The following is a 21,412-nucleotide window of genomic DNA, read 5'->3' on the forward strand; positions in this document are numbered from 1 at the left end:
AAAGATAATTGTGTTAAAAGGAACCCAGAATGTAAAGAGAGGGGAGAGAGGCAATGTTAAATGCATAAATCTTCAATCTTCTTGGCAGAGGAGTCTGTAACTCCTACTGTTTTTCCCCCACTATTTTTCTTTTATTCCAACATACAAAGCTGTTTTGCAAACCATCTTGAGTAATTTTCTGGGTTATCTGTATCAGCTCAAAGCCAACTATTTCACAGTCTATTACAATACAAAGATTGAAGCAATAGGACCAGCACTTAGTTTTGTAATCGAATTCAGCACTCAGTAGATGTATTTTACATGAATGATTGAGCAGGTAAGTGGCCAGTTAGAAAGACTTCTCTCCCTGAGTTCAAATCTAGTCAAGGTTTATAAAGTAGGCAGAGCAAAGAAGGACTCTGCAAAGAATGAAATGCTATTACGTCTTACTGATAAAGACTTTTACATTAACTCTGTGGATAAGATAGAAAAATTTGGACCATATGATAGTGCAGTTGGTTGGGTATTGTACTGGTGGAATGATCAGATCCGAAGAATAGTCATTAATAAGTCAGTGCCAACTAGGAAAGAAGCACAGAGATCTGTGCTTAACTTGAGAAGTTAAACGTTTTTATTAGTGACAAAAAAGATAATGTACTTCTCAAATTGGAAGGTTACACCAAGCTGACAGAGAGGATACAAATTGCTTTTTACAATGCTTAGTTATCCCTTGTGAGTTTCCAGGTCCATAGCTGGAAAATAAGGGACTTGAACCAGACAAGTTCTGTTCTAAATCCATGAACAATAATATAATCTTAACATTAAACCAAATTAAATATGATGGACTTGAATGAGGATACATATGTAATCCCTGCGCAGAGTGAGATGGGCTGGCTTCTAACCTTGAAAAGGTCAAGAAAAGAATCTTTTGTCCACCATCTATTTCATGTCAGGGTTCCCCTTCCCTTCTATTTCTATTCTCTTGCTCTCTTCCCCTTGAAGATGTTATTCCAGTCAGAGCAATGAACAGATTGGTCCACTTGTGTCCAGACACTGTGGCCTGGGTTCACATGGAATTATCTGCCCTTTGAGAAGTTTATAAGATTATTAATAAAATACAAACTCAACTAAACATAGCCCACCTGTACTGAGTTAGCAAAGAGATTGATAATCAGTAGCCAGAGAACAGAATCTCTGTTTTAAACTCAAAAGAGAACTTCCTAGTCCATTTTGTTTTGTATATTTAAAACAATCAGAACGTTTTCTTACTCATACCCTGAGATCATAACCAAAATGTAAACAATAAAATACTCATATCTGGTCTGAGTAACCACAGATAGTTTTTGTGTTTATTTTGTAAAGAGAATATAGCCAGTAACTGATAGATATATTACTTGAACCCAATCAATCAATCAATCAATCAACAATTCCTCATTAAGCATTTACTGTATTCCAGACATTTGTAAACAAGGACAAAAATAAAACATTCCTGCTCAAAATAGCACTTTTTTAAATGGGAGAGACAACACATTCACAAGAAAAGGGACTGAATGTGTGATTTCACTGGATCCTTTTTCTGGCTAGAAGGGAGAATTAAAAGTGTTGCTAGCCAGCCCATCTAAATCTCTAGAGAGATTACATATGTGTCTTTATCAAAGATCATCACATTTAAAACCCCTCCATAAATGCAGTGTATCACCTTCTTCTCAATGACTATTTGACCAGAATACTACTACCAGGTTAAGCAACTTGCCCAGCATCACACAAACAGTAATTGTCAGAAAGGAGATTTAAATCCAGCTTTTCATGGCTTTAAGGCTGGCTCTTTATTCATTATGCCATCCTGTTTCTCCTGGTCTATAAATAATATATATATATATATGTGTATATGTGTGTGTATTTCAGTTCTGTCATGTTTCAGTTGTGTCCCAATTTTTGTAGCCCCATACTTGGCAAAGATACTAGAACAGTTTGCCATTTCCTTCTGGTTGCACAGTTAGTACATGTCTGAGGCCCATTTGAACTCAGAAAAATGAGTCTTCCTGACTCCAACTCCAGAGCGCTATCTATTGCACTACTTAGGCTGCCAAATATGTGTGTGTAAAGATATATACACTTATATGTGTGCACATAAATCAATCAATCACTGTTTATTAAGTGTCTACTATGTGACACAAATATATACACACATACATACATTAAATGGAAACCCCTAGAAGAGTAATGGGGCTAAGAAATGTGAGTCTTAAAGGAAATCAGGGCTTCCAAGAGGAAGAAATGAGGAGAGAGAACATCTCATATATGAGGGATATTTCAGAAATACATTAAGAAATGAGGGGAAAGATAGATGAGACACATAATATCAAGTGTGAGAAATAGTAAATAGATTAGATGATCGTATATAAGGGAAGTGATGTATGAGAAGGCAGGACAGGAAAAAGGACTCATTTAAATGCTTTAACCTCTTCTTTGATCCAAGGGATGGATTAGAATAGGTGTAGGCTTGACACAGAGAGACCAAATATCCTAAGAGACTCTTTCAATAGATCAGACAGGAGGTGAGGGGCTCTTGAATTCTGATGCTACATACCAGATAATTTCCATTATGTCACAATACTTCTACGTTGTCTCTCATCAATCATCTCAATATTAAGCAAGTTGCTCTATTCACAAAAGAAGAGTGTGCAAATTCTTGTCTGTTTCACGTTATGCATAATTCTCTTAAATGGTACTTTCCAATGAAATGTTTGTTGTCTGGCATTGTTTTGCATGTGTAGAATTTTTTTTAAAGTCTGACAAACTTGGGTATTATATATCAAGATTAACAATGGAAGTTATACGTGTCATCTTTAGTCTGATTTTGTTTTTTAATAAATATACTTGTCATGGGGTGAAAATTTAAAAAAAGACCAAGATCCTTTCTCATTCACTAGCTCATAGTGAGAAACTTTTTTTTTCTCCTAGTAAGAGTAGGAAAAGGGCAGGTTTCACCTTCGAACCACCACTCCTCACCTCCCCAATGCACCTAAAATATTAGTGCAACAGCTGTTGGTTATACATCGTTGACTTAAGGAAACAGATGGTTCTTCTAAAAGGGAAGTAGTTATTTAATGTAGAACTCCTCCAAAGAGAGGTAGCATATAAATCCAAAACTGAAATATCACTTATCTATCAATGTTGATGTCATCGATTTTTATTTGATCTAGAGCTGCAGTTTTTCGAGCAAGGGAACATTCAGTGAGAAAATTCCCTCCCTCAATGCAGAGGAACAAGTTTTACTTTAGACACTGAAAGGCTAAATAATTGAGCTCACGGACAGGTATATGTGATAGGTAGACCTTGAACTTGAATGTTCATGACACTGAGGCTAGATTTCTATCCACTATACCATGCTGCCTCTAGTCATCACTAGGCAATCATTACTAATTACTAATTAATTAGTAATTATAATTGCTAATCACAGCCAGAACTAGAAGGGACCTTTGAAGTCATTTAATCTGACACTCTAATTCTACAGATTAGGAAACTGAGTCCAATGGAGATTATGTGATCTGTCCACATTTAGATAAGTAGTTAGTGGTTGAGCTGGAACTCAAATCCTATTTTTAAATCTGGCATGCTTTCTCCTGTATCAATGCTAATATGAGCATTTAAAATGAATTGGTTAATAATCAATTTAATAATTGAGCCCAGTATTTGCCTTTGTGCTTTGGAACTTCCTTTCTAGTGATCTTACCCCCTATGTGACCTCAGAGCTGATTGTGAAGTCTTTTTTCTTTTTCAAGAGACCAGCCTCCAGAGATACCCAAACCAGATCTTAGCAGATAAGGAGACTTCCTTATTTCCTTGAACGTTATTAACTAATTGAATTATGAAACTACAGTCTCACAACAAGATTGGATGGAGGATGAAAAAGCAAAACGAAACTCTTTGACTTAGTATAGTCAACATGGAATGTCTGGTTGTTCTGCATTAGGTTTTTTTCCCCCTTTTAGAGGAAATTAGTCCATTGAGCTTTCTCTTTTGAAACTTAGAGCTTTCTTTCTAGTTCTATAAAGATCCTCTATTCAAATTCCCTCTATCTTCTCCCAGAAATAGGATTTTTTGTACACTGAAAAAGGGACTGCTGTAATGAGTTTGAGAGTTTCTCCAAGGCTAGAGAATGAGGAAAACCATGGTCTTCCTATTTGATGGTGTCTTTCTAGACTGAATTCTTGCCTCTCCATCTTTTCTCTTCCAAGCTACATAAACCTATTTACCTGGAAACTTCATTCTACCCTGAGCTTCACATATTGAAAAGAACCCTCTTCAACTGGTCAACACAATGTTCAACCACAATTCTGAAAGATTCATGATAAAACACACTATCCACATCTAGAAAAAAAAATTGAAAAGGTCAAAAACATCCCCCAAATGTTGGAGTACTTGGATCAGTGTCCCAGATATTGCAAAAGAATTAGCAAGTTCAAATAGTCTCAAAGTAGAGGGGCAAAGTTTATTTATGATATTAGCAGTGGGCTAAGTTCCAAAAGAAGTTAGTAAGGAAGCAGTAAGGGAAACGAGAAAGAAAACAGGTGCTTCATGTCACTGATATGCTAATTTAATGGCTTAAAGGTGGGTTTGAGGAGTGGTCAGGTGCAGGGGCAGTACCCCTAGTTTCTTGGGAAGAGCTGGGAGGGGGGAACCCTTTAGAGGTGTGTTTGTAGGCCTGAAATGTCACTAGGTTGTGATGGGCATCCAATTTTGCTCTGTACCTGCATTAACTTTAGGCACCTTATTAGTGATGCTCATTAGTTTCAAAAGCCCCATTATCACTGATCAGCTGGCATTGGGGGGGGGGGACTTAGAAACCTGGCTATGCAAAGTAACCTGATTGAGATAACTTAAATACAGATAACTTAAAAACTTAAATAAAACTTAAATAAATAAATTGAGATAACAAAAAAAAAAAAACTTAAAAAAACAGTTAAGATAGTTTGGAGGTCTGTTTTACATATTTCTGAGGATCTGGAAGTACCTGATATCTTAAAGCATCTAGTATCTGGGACCCATTAGAACAACATTCCTGAAAATTGCATGAGTATAGCATTCCTAAAAATTATAGCATAACAGAAATATCCCATCTCAAACTGATGGGGTCCTTTATCAGATTAAAAGATATTATCTTCTCTTTCTTTGTTTCTGTTCTTTTTAATTTTTAGTGGAATATGACTAATGCAGAAATTTATTTTATATATCTGTACATATTTGCAATGCAATCTATACAAATTTGTTTTCTGACTAGGAAAGAAAAGATGGAGGGGGGAAATTTGGAACTGAAAATAAAATTGAAAAATATGTAAATTTTAAAAAATAGATAAAAATAAAAGAAAAACATAAAATATTAAAAAAAATGAGAGCACTCTCTTCTCAAATGGCCTCAAATGGTCCTTTTGAGTGACTAGTTGTTCCTAGAATCTCAGCTGGACGATATCTAGGACAACCATATCTCCATCTTTCCAAAAACATCAGACTTTATAATGTTTTAGTGCATTGGGGCTTATATAACCTATGTTTCACACTGATAGTTGGTTTACCCTTAACTTATGCTAATAGATGGATATACTAATTAGACTTGTACTTCTCAATGCATCCAATAAGTCTCTATTAATTAAAGCATGCAAACAGTACTCCCTAAGAGCAAACTACTAATCTGTGTCTCATAGACTAGGATAAACTGCCTTCATGCCAGACTCACAATAAGTTTACCTCTCTGCCCAGCTAGAGATCTGTCTCCCTGGCAAGGCCATCTGGCCTATCTTTGTAAGTCAGCACTGTCCTCAAGAAAACACAAGCTGCTTGGGTTTCAGTTATAGAGAAAGTCAGTCTTAGTAGTGCCTTAGGAACAGGAAGATGGCTGGGGATTTTTACTTTCAGCAAGTTGTTTACCACATCATTTGATGAATAGTTTACTTCAAAATTACTGATACAATTCTCTATAATATTTTTCTATTGGTGATCTATCTTACCAGGACATCTACGTATGTTATGTTTATCAGTTCTTAAACAGTTCTTAAACACTCCTATGTTGCTCACTGTGTCATTCCGATGGGGGTTGAGATCCCTTTAAGATTCCTTTCTGATTCCCAACCCCCACCATGGCTGAAGAAGCTAGCACCTTTGATTTACAAATCCTGGTCAAAAGCACTCTTTTGAATTCCAATGATATCCGGGCTTTCCGTTTCTGAGCAAACTTGGGCTTTCCCAGCTCCCCACTATCTGCTCAGGTTTCCCCAACCCCCACAAACAGCTTCCTCCTTATCTAAACACCTACTGAATACTATTCAATTCTAACCCTGGCCAAAACCCACCAGGAGCCTGGGACTCCACCCACCTGCAAGATCACCAAGAGCCCCATTATAAAAAGGGAAATCCTGGAGTCCACTCTTTGCAGGAGCTCCAAACATGGCATCCTTACGTTGGCCATGTAAGGGTTCCTGTCCAGCCGGCGACCATCTCTGTCCCTGGCGTCTTTCTACCTTTATACTTCCAAACCCCTACAATAAACCTTTTTTCATCAATCTAGGTTTTCGGGCTAATAAATTCCTCTAGTGGGGACTCTGCACCGTCACTAGACTGCATTTAACTCTATAGCCTTGCGCTGAACCAAAAAAGGTTACCCCTTATCTAGCTCTCATCAATTCCACACAAGTGCTTATGTTATTATTGAAGAACAATTTACCCAAAAACGTTATAATCACAAAATGGAAGCTTACAACGAAATGGAATCATTATGCTAAGTTATTATGCTAGTAAGGTAATATAACATTCTCACCATATTATCAGTTATACTAAATTAACAAACTATCTAAGTTACTAAAATTATTCTTACCATACTTTGTCTCTGCTCCTACCCTCATTTTAGTTTCCTTTTATGTGATTTTTTTTTTCCATTAGAATATACACTCCTTGAAGGCAAGAATATCTTTCTTTCTGACAATATGTATTTGTATTTCCAAGGCTTAGTGTGTGTCACATAGTAGGAGCTTAACACATTCTTGGTAACTTAACTTGGAATTTAGCCCTATTTAACCTAGAATTAACCTAAAATTAATATAGCCCCTCTTTCATAGGCTTTCATAACCTTATAAGTCCAGGTTAGATTCTGACTCATAGAACATAAATAGAAAACCTGGGAAAAATCAGAAGATCGTTCTCAAGCCCATCACATATGCTGATACCAATTGCCTTTGTAAGCATATCAGCCTGACAACATGTACCTAAACGATCTGCATAAAGTGCAATTGTGAAGGATATTTTTAATTATGGAGATTAGTAAATGTTCATTATCCATAATAGTTTATTTTAAGCTAAAACAGGCAAATTATTTCCAGAGAACTATTTCATTAGCACATGATTTCTTTAATATATTTTATGACTTCTTTAATAATTTTCAGGCACACTGAAAATCTAAACATCACTAGCACCACTTCAGGAAAAAGTGTGCCTTCTTAAATGAGTACGAATAGACTGGATATGGTGATGGATGTCTATAATATTTTCTACTGGGGATGCTGAGGCTGGTTGGTTGAGCTCAGGAATACTGGGACACCATGGACTAAGTCCTAAGTAAATATCTGTATGTTCAGTACCAATAGAGACTTTTAGTTTGCCTAAAGTTGAGAAACAGAGGCTAGATACAGAGGTCGAATTTTTGGTATTTATCAGGATTGAGACTGTTCTTGTGAGTATATAAAGTCTGCACTTTATATAAAAACCAAATCCTCATAGTAACAACAAAAAAGTATACTAAATCATCCTGTGTTAAAGATAAAAAGAAAATGTTTCAGATTCTTAACAATTTAATATTGTGACAATAGGAAGATGCTATTATTATTTGGTGGGATAAGTCTTGCATGACTAAGAAGAGGAAGAGAAACAATAAAGATTTCAGTCTTAATAGTAAACTTTGTGAGGACCAATTTTTCAGTAGAGCTTTAAGCTTTATTAAGCCTAATAGACTTAATTTGCTTGTAAAAGCAAAGGTGCTGGCTGACTCCAGGCCATTTTCCTATGGCTTTGCCAGAAATTGTGTTGATTAACACAGCTGGAAAATACAGACAGATGCAATCTCCAAGAAACTGTAAAATCAAGACTAAAATATAAATAGAAAAGAAGGAACTCCTGTTTACACACATTGTTACAGCTAGATACAATTCAGATCTCATCTATTGAACCATAAAACTTCAGAATTTGGAAGAAATCTCAAGAGGCTATATTCTATTATAGCCTATTGACTAAGCATCTTCCCTGTGTCATTTCCATCTCATAGACTTCTAGGATACCACTGAAAGCCTCAATAAGTGCTTGACATATAATAAACACTTATTTCTTCTAGGTTATACAACTATTAATTGTCAGAGTTTGTACTCAAATCCATATATCCCAATTCTCAGGACAGTGCTTTTTGTCACATTTCTATAATATACTTCCATCCTTTGAAATTCCCTTTTCCAGAACTTTTCCCCCAACTTCAAACATTTTGAATGTACTAAAACATCGGGGGACAATGATTTCTAATTCAGGGGAGACAAAGTACTAAATACTGTGACCCCTACCTTTCTTTCTATGCAAAACTTGAGCAGGATAAGCAAATTTTAGTGGGCTTTTAAAATCAGTTACTTAAGGTACAACAGTCCTGAACTTTCCGGCAGTGGTTGTTTTAGATGGTATTTTTTTTTATAACAACCCCCAAGGGTTGACTGGCCACAAAATCTCCAGGGCTTTGTAGTTCTTTTCCAGTTTGAGAAGAGGAAACCAACATAAGATCAACTCTCAGACAAGTAGAAGGAGGAGTCTGTCTGCTGTTTGTGGCATTTGAGGATTCTTGGAGAAGTATGAGGAGGAAAAAGAGAAAAGTAGCAATTATTTTGTGACAACAGTATTGGGAGAAGGAGGATAAAAGTGGGAAAAAGGCAACAGCAGCTAATGCTTGTCTATCATCAATCTGCTTCTCAATCAATCCTTAAACATTTATTAAGCACCTACTATGTCTCAGGACTTAAATATAGTCAGGGAAGTCAGTAAGCAAAATTTAGTTCTCATATAAAAAAGAAGGAAAGGAATGAACCTTTATGGAGCACCTACCCTGTGCCAGGTGTTGTACTTTTTTACAAATATCATCTCATTTGATCCTCACATCAACTCTATACATAGGCACTTTATATTGCCCCATTTTATAGTTGAGAAACTGAGGCCATAGAGGTTAAAGGATTAGTGCTGAAATTGAATTCAGGTCTTCCTGACTCTAGGATCAGTACTCTATCCAATGTGGCACAAGATGTCTTAGGCTATGAGACATGCTTTTACCCTAAATGGACAAGCTGAGAGGCAGTTATGACTATGTATTTTAATTTGTGTTCTCTTAAAAGCAAGAGCAAAGAGAGAAACAAGTCAGCTAAGAAAGGAACAAAGGGACTGACTCTATCCTGCCCCAGTCTTATTACCATTTGTGCTTTCCTAAATGTATTCTATTAAAGAACACATTGGGTTTAAGATTATTTCTTATAAATTTTATGGTGAATCCTGTTCCCTTTGCAAAGGTATTCCTTTGTATTTGATATGAGGGTTCAATGGGAGCCACTGAAGTGAAGAAGTATCTTTCCTAACCTCCTTTAACTATGGTTAGAAATTTTTGCTTTCCAATTGTGGAAATAAGTACAAACTATTCCACCTATGGAGCAAAATTACTACAAATGAAGGGCTCTATTTTGCAAATCTGCCCCAAATTTGAGGATAAACTTACTTTCTGTTTAAATTAGACTTATTTGCTAAATTGTGATGAAGAGATGGTTGTGGGTTCTCCAGCCCTCCTTAAGCAGACTATAAATTCTGATAATTCCTCAGATTTGAAATCTTTTGAGATACAGATTCATTGAAGGAGTACGAATCTGAGTTTTGTCACTATCTTGGCTGCAAGGTGATAAAAATCTGTTATGGGTGACAAAAATCAGCCCATATAAAAATCATAGAGGTTAACTTCTAAGCAAAGGTATGTTGGGTCTTTTTCACTGATGGGAGTAAATAACCGCCCTAGCTCAGTCAGAGCTTATTGAAATACTGAAATATTCCTGGTCAGCTAAGAATCCCTTGTTTGTTTTAAGAGGCTTTTATTGAACTGGGAGTGAGTCCCTATGAAAATGTTGACTCATTAGACATTCTCTATGAATACTTCTTTGTCAGAAAAGAATTTCTTTCTCGTTCTTTACACACATTATACATTATAAGGAAATACATTTGATCACCCAACCTACATGATTCAGCAGCTTAGAGACAGCATTTAAAAGAATCTTTCTATTGAGAGGTAACAGAAATACTGCTTTGTCATCAGACTACAAACTCCTTATTTTTGTGTGCTGTATAAGAGGCATTCACATTAGAAAATCTTCAGATTAGCTCTACTACAGATGCTTAGTGATTGATTTGAAAGAATGCTTTATTGGGAATCAAAGAAACTAAGACTGAATCTTGGCCCTACCCCTAAGTCCTTGAATAACCTGGGAAAATTGCGCAGTCCCTCTAAGCATTAATTTCCTCATTTGCAAAAAGGGTTGGGCTGGATTACTAATTTTCTTTCTAAATCTACAAATTCTTCCTGTTAAATACATTTCTTATAATTTAGAAATCTGTGTAATAAAACTGAGTGGCAGAGGAAATTCTGTAGTAGATGTCTTTAAAGAACATTTAATTACCTTCTTGCAACTGAAAATAAGCTTTTGAGTATTTTGGCTGTTTCCTTACTTCTGTATAAAGTAATGCACTCTCCCCACCTCTCCCTGCCATGAGAATTCATTGTCCATATAAACTACGTACATAACACACATACACAAACCCATGCACACACATACAGTACACATGCACTCATATAGGAAGGCAAAATTTAGGAATGTCTAAAGAACACTGTATGTGGGTCAAAGAACTTGGGGTTTTCAATGCTACTCCGTGATATTGAACAAATCACTTCATCTTCTTACCTCATCTATAAAATGAGGGAGTTGTAGAACTTTATGGCCTCTGAGGTTGCTTTTAGCTCTAGATCATGAGTTTTTAACTTAGGAGATAAATTTAAGGAAGATCCATATACGTGGTTGTGGAAAATGTTACATTGTCATTTTCACTCACCTCTAACTTAAATTTAGCCAGCCCTGGAGAATTCAGATCTGGTCTCGGACACTCACTAGCTGTGTGGTCCTGAGCAAGTCACTTAACACTTTTTGCCTCATTTTCCTCATCTATAAAATGACCTTTACTCCAGTATCTTTGCCAAGGACACCCCAAACGGGGTCATGAAGAGTCTGACATGACTAAAAAATGACCAAACAATAGCAGAGTGAAAGTCTCTAAACAGTCAATAGAATCTTTTTAGTTGTCAGAACCTTAGAAAGGGACTCAAACTGCCTATTTTCACCTCTAAAGTCATGCACAGTACTAAAGGCAGGGGAAGGCATACCCTATGTTTTTGGTACTTAAGGAAAGTCTCACAGAATATTCTTTATTATGACTCTTCTTATCCAAAAGACAGTCTTTCATTTTGATGCTATAATTTCATCAATTCTGACAATCACAATCCCACTGACAGTGACAACCATAACCCTTCACAATAATATTAATAACAAATAGAGATGGCTCTTTGACTTTAATATCTCTCACAAATTTTAATTAATCTTTTTTTTTGGCATTCACAAAAACAAAACAAAAACTGACAGTGAAAAGAATTCCGAACTCTTTATGAAACTAAATTCAATTTGGAGGGAAAAAGTGCAGAACACTAAGATTTTCATGGTTTAAAATGATAAACAACTTAGATCCTTCATGTGATGCCTTTAATTAAATGCTCAAAATCAAAAGCTAGTGACTGGCAGGGAAATGGGAGATAAAAGAAAAAGAGAAATGTTGAAATGTTTGCAATGACAAACATTTAATAGCCATTATTCATTTTAAAGTCCATATCACATACTAGGTTTTCTGACACCCCCATTTTTAGCAATAAAAAAGTATTTGAATTCCCTTAGCCATTCAAAAGGAAAATTACCCAACAGACAAATGAAGATGATTTCTGTTATACCACCAGGGTAAGGGGGAGGAGGAGGGAGAAGTAAGCTAGGATTTGCAAATTACCTTCATCATGGTTTTCTCTTTTTAACTTGATTGAAAGGGAATACTGCTCTTATGTAGAAGATTATCAGCTCTTATATATCATTTGCAAAATGGAATGGCTAGACCCAAATATTAGGAAGATACCCCTAAGGCAAAATAATAAGCTGGGAAAACATCTTAGTAGTTTAGATATGGTATGATCAAATCAGCTCCTATTCGTTAGGATGAATGTGTCCAATTAAATCCCTACAGAATAGGTTAGGAGTTATTTTCCTCTGCATAACTTTCTGTATTCTATTGTTTCAGACTCTTTGTGATCCCTTTTGGGTTTTCTTGGCAAATGTACTGGAGTGTTTTGCCCTTCACTTCTCCAGGTCACTTTAAGATGAGGAAACTGAGGCAAACAAGGTGAAGAGACTTGCCCAAGGATACACAAGTAATAAGTGCGAGAGACCAGATTTGAATTTAGGAAGAGGAACTTCCTGACTCTAGTCCCAGGTACTCTATCCACTGCTTTATTTAGTTGGTAAAGTAGAACTTGCAGCAAGTTAAAAAAAATCTGCTATTAAATACTTAGTATACTCTTTAAAAAAAGATTTTAAAAAGAGTACTAATATCCATTTAAAATCAGATGAGTATTCTAACTTATGTAGGCTTAACAAAAAAAAAAAAATCAACTTTTTTTTTTTTGTAGCAGCAAAAGTATTGGAAATTAAGGGGAATTTAGGGGAAATTCCCCTATCAATTATGGAATGACAACAAAGCATGATATATGATTTAATAAAATAATTTAGATAGGATTAACAAAAAAAAGTTTGAATCAGCTCTCTTTGTAGTGACAAAGTAGTAGAAATTAAGGGGAATTTAGGGGAAATTTCCCCACCAATTAGGGAATGACTGAATAAAGTATGGTATATGAATTAGTAAAATACTGTAAAATACTATTGTGCTATAAAAAATGATAAAATGGAACAGTTTTGAAGAAAATTGGGAAGATTTACATGAACTGATGCCAAGTGAGATGATTAGAATCAGAACAATTTGTATTATTGCAACAACAATGTAGAACAAACAACATGAATTAAGAATTCTGTTCAAGGTAATATCAATATGATTCCAAAAGTCTGATTGTGAAGACAGAGAAGTGCCAGGCTAAAGATGTAAAACGAGACCTACATTTTTTGGACAAGGCTAATATAGGAATTTGCTTTGCTTGATTGTGCATGCATATTTTGTTAACAAAGGTTTTTTTTGTTTTGTTTTGTTTTGTTTTTGTCTTGTGTAGAGGGGCAAAGAGATTTTTCCTAATTGAAAATTAAGACATGTTTTAAAAAAGAAAATGTAATGCTACTACTAATAATGATAAAAGATATGCGCACCTGGAATTCTGGAGGAGCCTAAGAGATAGTGGAGAACACAGGCATAGTTTGTTTTTTTTGTTTTTTAATCAATTAATCAATTTTATCAATGACATCTTCACCTGAGTCTGCAATTTATAAATTTCTTTGTAGAACTGAAGAATTTCAAACATGCAAAGAAAAGAAAATTAATTCATACATGTAGACTTCAAGTTTATTCAAAGCATACTTATCTATCCAAAGTCAGCAGAAAACCTTGACCATAACACTGATTAGTCTTCTGAAAACAGGTCTCCAAACCCTTTTCTTTGACATTTCTCTCTCTCTTTTTTTTACATTTTCCTATTCTTTTACTTTTTTCTCTTATACATTTTTATATTCTCTTTTACATTTTACTCTCTTTTTGACATTTTATTCATAGGATCACAGGATTTAGAGAAGTAAAGGGCTCTTAGAGATATCTATTCCAACCCTGTCCTTTGCCATAAGGGGATGAAATCCCAGATATAACTAGTGAGTAGTATAACTGGAATTTGAAATCCAAATTTTCCCCATAATCTAGAAATACATTGTCCTTCTAATCTCCATTCTCTTCTCCTCTTCCTTTTGGAATTTATCCCTCCCTGCTCTGTTTTCCAAACCTTCACACCCTTATTCTATTTCTCTCCTTCTCCTTCCTCCCCTAGAGTTCTAAAAACCATCATAGTCCAAAGAGTGAGATAAAAGTAACTCTATTTATTTTCCCTCCCCAGTAATGAGCACAGTTTTAGAAATAAGCTACTACTGGGGACACAAACACTAAATTAGTAATTGTTCCTTGAAGGGTCAAGGTAAAAATGTCCTATTCAAACCTATTAGGGGAAGGTGAATCACAATACAATTGTTGTTATTAGACAGGAGTTCCTTGAGAATTCCTTTTACCCTTTTTTATATACTCAGCACTTAGCACAATGCCTTGTACATAGTAGGCACTTAATAAATGTTCATTGACTCATTGAATAATAGCTAGCTTGTATATAAAATTTCAAGATTTGCAAAGCACCTTACAAATACTGACTTATTTTATCTTCACAATAACACTGGTAGAAATTATTATTTTCTTTCTTTTAAGGAAGAGGAAGCTGAGGCACTCTGATGTTAATTTATTTGCACCAGGATAGATAGAACTGTGAGGCAGGATTTAAGACAGATCTTACAGAATCCAGATTCAGCACTCTTATCAATCCTGCACCATCTAGCTACCTCATAAATTTGTAGACTATAAATTTCAGGACAGTAACAAAGTCAAATAAAAATTACAAAGTAAACATTATGTACACTTAAGATAAAAACTTAGGGAGTGGTCATTGGAGCCATTTTAAATCATATGGGGTTATTAAATAACTCATTAATTCTAATTCTTTTCAAATCCATTAATTTTCACTAGGTAAACTTTGACTAGTTGAATTCCCCATTATTCCAGTGTTTTTTGATTCAATAGCTGCATATATAAGGCACTGGGCTGGAAAATTCTGTCTAAACTATTGCAAAATCACTCATGTTCTGTACTAGAATGTAGGTCCTCTCAAGACTGCTATATCACACTGCCTAGTGCATGCCATCCAAAAAAAAATGAATGGTTAGGAGAACTATCCCTTGATGGTCACTACAGACTTAATATCTGAACATGTAAGAACAGGTGGAATTACTTAACTTAGCCCCGGGTCCTACAATCAGGAGAAGCAGGCTGCTCTGGTCTATACAAGAAACACAATAAAAATAATAATACTAATATGTAGAAATTATATAGCTGTTTACATGTCTTTTCATTTGGTTCTCACAACAACCCTGTGAAGTAGGTAGGTGAGTGCTATTATTATAGCCATTCTGCAGATTAGTTGACTGAGACTGAGAGATGTTAAATGGTTTGTTTAGGTTCAGACACTCAGTATCTGACTTCTATTGACATATGTGAACTCAGGCTTTCTTGATTCCAAGTTCAATGTAGATAAAGGGGAGGGAATAAGGTTTTTATTATAGAATCTACTAGGTTTTGTATTGAGTATTTCTCAAATAATATCTCATTTGATCCTTGCCTACAAGCTTGTGAGTAAAGTGCTAATACTATTCTCATTTTACAGTTGAGGAAATTGAGGCAAAAAAGATAAAGTAATTTGACTAGCGTCACAAATCTGATAACTATTTGAGATTTTGAACTCAGGTCTTCCCAATTCAAGGCCCAAATCTCTATATCTGCTATGCTGGCTAGCTGCTTTTTTGAAAAGCTTTTTGTCTAAATGATTTTTCCTAATTCCAAAATGCCTGAACTAAATATTTTCTTGGAAATGTTTCTGGTTAATAGAATTGGACTGCTCTGTTAACAATCTGGAGCAGGCTCAACTGTTAATCTCCTTGAATATCAAAGGACTGAGTTACTATTTGGGCAAATTGATTCTTAAATATTTGGACAGTTTTCCTGTGCATATAATCAAGTCACTGAGATAATGCACAATAAACAAAAGGAAAATAAATGAACTAGTTTTCTTCTGTCTTGTTCAAAGATGAATACTAAGAATTTATCCCCACATAGGTAAAAAATGTAAAAGTTGCAAAAGTTTCTCTAGTTTTCATTTGTTTCTATTAATGATCAGAATTTGTTTGACTGGGCATAAGGCTCTTGTCCACATTTCCTGAAGGAGCAAGAGTTAGAAGTTTTCTTTGTTGAAAATGAAATGCACTCCTCGAGGGCCAGCATCAGAGTTGGCAATACTTTGCTTGTTGAGAGTTTCAGCCAGTGCTTCAGGTCCACAGAGGAACACACCTATCCTGGTACTAGGGAGGGAAAAAATGGTATTAGGAGACATTATTGGTTTGTACAAAAAAGGTTATTTTGCTTCTGAGTCAATTCCCATAACATCAAATTCTCTGACATTTTTTTAAAGTGAGAAAACATTGTGGCTCCTTCCCCAAATCCCCAAGCAGTCAAAGGTACACATTTTCCTAGACTCAGGAGAGTGAATTGGAATTTCCTTTGGGTTAGCTCAACTCTATTTATAGGGACAGAATCATAATTTTAGAGGTAAACAGCTACTTTGAAATAATGATTATAAAAGTAGAAAATAGTTTGAAATATTTTATTTTAGGGAAATATCCACTGCTTTGTGAATCTGCAGGGCTGCCTCATTTTGCATCTATTTCTATTTGAGTTATAATATCTAGAAATTGGGTCTTCAAAAGCTGCAGCATAGCAGCCAGACTTTGGAGGTGTGAGCCCTTTCTCATGCCCAGTGACACCCCAGGATCTCTTGGATCAAATGTATTCTAGTAAAATGGGACTTCCCTTTATATTTTTACAGTGACAGGACTCCAATCAAATAGAGAAATAGAAAGATGGTCTTGCTTCCCCATCATCAGAAAGGACATTCTTTCAATTACTTTTCCAAAAATCATGATGGTGGTAAATTCCCATTCTTTCTCACTAATCATGAACAAGAGCACACATTTAGTAAGTGACTATCCAAATATGAAAGGTGTTCACAGTCACAAAGAACAAAGACATGACTGTACCCTGGACTCTAGTCAATTGTATTCCTCAATAACACTTTGTTACCAAGGAGCCTTAATTTAAAGAAAGTGAATCTTTGGATTTTAGAAAAGAGTGATGTCCTTGCTATCCTTATACCCCACCCAAATGCATTTGATTCTTCTCTCTTTATATTCAAGTCCACAGAATATTTTACTGAAGTACTTTGTTGTCAAAGGGGGAATACTTCTCACAAACCCTTACAGGATTCATGGAAGTGATGGTTTCTAAGTATGAACTTGTCTTACACAGCACAAATTATCCTGAGTTCCAAAGGGCTAACAGAAGCATTTTTCTCTATTTCATAATTTAAACTTGTCTTGGGGATCCCAGTATGAAGTTGCTGTCTTACTTTGGGTGCTGACTTGCAATAGTTTTGAACTCATTTTCCCAGTTGGGTCTTCCATACAAGGTTTTTTGTTTCAAGCCTGTTATTACATCCTTCTCTTCATCATGGTGCACAGTAAAGTGAGTGGCCTATAGGAAAAACAAATGAAAACACTATGAAAGTCTGCAAAATTTTATCCTGACATGTTTTCATTTCATTTTAAGGTTTTTATTTCCCTTCTCTCTTTTACTTTTGAAGAACTATTAAAGACCTAGAATTTTTTTTCATAATTCTGTGAGTTACAAAAAATTAGAGAATAACTAATTCTTATAACACAGTTTCTCTTTTTACTTTCATTGTACTATGATGTTTTATTCCTCTGACCCCAATTAAGGAAGTACCTGTTAATACAACAGATATGTACATTAAAACAATTGTAAGTAAATGTATTTTTAAAAATTAAATCATATTTTAGATGAATTAGAACTGGGAATGTTATAAAAAGAAGCTTGAGATAATTATTTTCAAAAATAAAAAACCCATATTAATTGAAATCACATTTGCTTATTTGGAAAGTTTAGATTTTCATAAAGTTGGCTTTATTTAAGCTGAGTGCTCGTGCCTGTTGGGGCTCCCAAGTAGCATAATGGATAGATCTGAATTCAAGTTCGGCCTCAGATATTTACTAGATATGGGAATTTGTGCAAGCCACTTAACTCTGTTTGCCTCATTTTCTTCTTCTATAAAAATAAACTGGAGAAGGAAATGGCAAACTACTCTAGTACCTGTTCTAAGAAAACTCTAAAAGGCATTATGAAGAGTCAGATATAACTGAACAACAATACTTTTGCATATTATAGAATTTTTGTCATGCCTTCATTTTTATCTATGACATTTTTTAAACTCATGAAAGTGGAAATTATGAATTGCCTTGTTCAAAATTAGTAGCTATATTCACAATTATAGAAGCTTAGAGTCACATAATAATAGGTAGCATAGATGCATGTATGTATATGTCCATGTCTATTATATGTGTATTGTGGCTATATATATATATATATATATATATACACGCACACACACACTCACACACACACACACATATATATGTGTGTGTGTGTATGAATATACAGAGATATATAAAATATGCATTGTATGTATATATACATACATATATATAATAGCTTATGTATGCTTTGCAAAATACTTTATATATATATACATATATATATATATATATATATATATATATATATATATATATAAATATAAAATTTCATTTGCTCCCAAAAGGTAGATCTTATTATTATTCTTTATTTATAGAAGAGTAAAATCAAGTTGAAAGAAGTTAAATAACAAGCCCACATCATACAGTTAGTATCTGAGGCAAGAGTGGAACTTAACTTTTTTGGATCACTATTAGCCAAAAAATCTGCAAGACTTCTAGAGTGGAGAGAGGGAGCAAACCCAAGAAATATACTATTTTAATTCACACATTAGTATATGCCCCAGAGAGAGCTATGGATTACATGTAAAGGACTCACATAGAGCCTGAGGAAGATGGTCTGGATACCATGCTCTCTGAGACTACATAGGTTTGCAGAGAGCTCCTGTCTAGGAGACTCAGATGTTGCCCCAAGGCTTGAGGTTAGAAGCAAGCCTTAGAAGACTATTTAAACTGTCCTCAATGAAATCGTTTAAGAGAAAGAAGTAAACACTTGCTTGTAAGGCTCAAAGGTAAATAAATTAATCTGAGGTTACAATGGTATAATTTCTTGTAAAGGACACTTGACTAGGAGAGAAGAAGCCCAGATATAGAGGCTCAATTGTCAGTAACCTTCTGTGATATCGGTGAAGTTATCTAACCATTTCTGGATACAGTTTCCTTATTTGTAAAATGAAAGAATTAAACTAAATGAGGGGTTTTTAACTCCACAGCTCCCAAAGGGTGCATCACAGTGCGAAAAAATATATTAAAAAATTTAGCTCCCATGATTGCTGTGAGCATCAAATAATATATTATTTATTCAAACTTAAAACTGCACTAAGACTTTTCATCCACCTTGTATATGCAAATCATTTTATAAACAATAAAGTGATAAATAAATGCTACATACATACATATATGATGATGATGATCATCATCATCATCGTCATTATTATTAAGGTTATTATCATTTGGGGGCTTATTTTGCCCCATAGACTATGGATTTCATGAAGAATCCCAGCCTGCTCATGATTTTTTTCTGGTCCATCATGGGTAAGCAGTGAAAGAGAATGGATGGATTAGATCAACTTCAGATGACACATCTTCCAAATAGATATTGCATGACAGAAGGGCAGTCTGGGCATTTTTGTAGAGAAACAAAAGACCCTCTTTGGATTTGTTGTTACCTGAGATTCATCCCAGCCAGTAAGGTAGATGTTGTAACTAAGAAAATCAGCATTGTTCTTCTCCTGCATTTGAGTCTCTAGTAACTGCAGCAGGTCTGCAAACCATTCAAAGGCATGTGTGTCTCGACATAGCCAGTAAAAATAGATCTGGGAAGCAAAGGGAAGATAGATAAGCACAATGATTCTGCCATTTGATATTCAAGAACCCTGGGGTCCAGAATATCTAGAATTATATGCTACAGTTATATAAAACCTTAGAGAGATTAGATCAAACAATTGGTGTAGGCCAGACAATTGGCCTCAGGGAAGTCTAGTTTGCTGGGGTAATAGTAACAAAATGACAGATTAGAGCCAGCAACCTAGTTGAACTCTACTAACATTTCCTTCCAAGTAAATATACCTCATATTGAATTTTGGAGTGCCAGAGTCCACGAAAGGTCAGAGAGGGGCATTTTTTCAGCCTAAGAAAACTTAAAATGTTGACAGGAAAGGTCTGTGACACTGGGGAAAACAGTATTAGTGATGGGCATTAAGGTGGCTATGATAATGGGAACAGCAGCATCTTCAGCTCAGGGAAGTGTGGGTATTAGACAACTAATCAGCAAGAAAGCAACTTAGTAAAGGAGGCACAAAAATACTAAAGAAGATAACATCATAAAAAAACACAGAAATATCTAATCTTAAGAGGGATATAAAAATTAACTGAAAAATAGAACTTCTAAAAAAACAGAATTGGCCAAATGGAAAAAAAGAGGTACAAAAGTTCATTGAGAAAAAATAATTACTTAAAAAGTAGAACTGGATAACTAGAAGCTAATGACTATGGCAGACTTCAAGAAACAATAAAACAAAGTTAAAAGAATTTTTTAAAATGTAAAATATTTCATAAAAAAAATCGACCAGGAAAACAGATTGAGGAGAAATAATCTGATACTTAATGCTTTACTTAATTAAGATAATTCAATAATTATACTACCTGAAAGTCATAATTTAAAAAATCCTAGAAATCATATTTTAAGAAATTATAATGGAATAATTCTCCAAAAATAAAACAGAAATTGAAAGAATCTACTCATTATCTACTGAAAGAGACACTAAAATGAAAACTCCCAGGAATAAATTCCAGATGTTACAATTCAAGGAGAAAATATTTCAAACAGCCAGAAAGAAACAATTCAAATTATCATGGAACCACAGTCAGGATCACACAAGTTTTAGCAACTTTCACATTAAAGAAATGGAGGGTGTGGAACATAATATTCTGGATAGCAAATGAGTTAGGATTACAACTAAAAATAATTTACCCAGCAAAACTGAGTATAATCCTGCAGGGGGGGAAATGGGATGTTTAATTAAATAAAGCAAGTGCTAAATAGAAATTTGACATTCAAGAGAAGCATAAAAAGGTAAACATGAAAGTGTCATCGTTAGAGATGCAATAAGGTTAAACTGTTTAAACTCCTTAATGAAAATATGATACATGTAATTCTCAAGAATTTATTATTAGGACAGTTAAAAGCTATTTACATAGAGGGCATTGATATAAGTCAATTATATTATGATGATCTCCAAAAAACTAAAGGGGTGTGAAAGAGAAATTCTTTGAATGCAGAAGGAAAGGAGAAGTAGGATGGGAAAAAAATTATCTCACATAAA

The 21,412-nt window shown here is 34.8% G+C and overlaps 1 protein-coding gene across 1 annotated transcript in view; it reads right to left on the reverse strand.

Moving 5' to 3' along the window:
* Nucleotides 1-13,798: 13,798 nt before the first annotated feature.
* The window catches only part of CYBB (cytochrome b-245 beta chain), a 35,896-nt gene continuing 28,282 nt past the window's right edge, over nucleotides 13,799-21,412 (reverse strand). Inside the window, exons 11-13 of the mRNA XM_074300845.1 lie at nucleotides 19,757-19,903; nucleotides 17,387-17,511; nucleotides 13,799-16,283 (exon numbers count right to left, since the gene is read on the reverse strand). Of these exons, the coding sequence (XP_074156946.1) occupies nucleotides 16,157-16,283; nucleotides 17,387-17,511; nucleotides 19,757-19,903 (399 nt within the window). The 3' untranslated portion in view covers nucleotides 13,799-16,156. The remainder of the gene's footprint in view (nucleotides 16,284-17,386; nucleotides 17,512-19,756; nucleotides 19,904-21,412) is intronic.

This window comes from Sminthopsis crassicaudata, chromosome 3, assembly GCF_048593235.1.
Source record: "Sminthopsis crassicaudata isolate SCR6 chromosome 3, ASM4859323v1, whole genome shotgun sequence".
Taxonomy (NCBI): domain Eukaryota; kingdom Metazoa; phylum Chordata; class Mammalia; order Dasyuromorphia; family Dasyuridae; genus Sminthopsis; species Sminthopsis crassicaudata.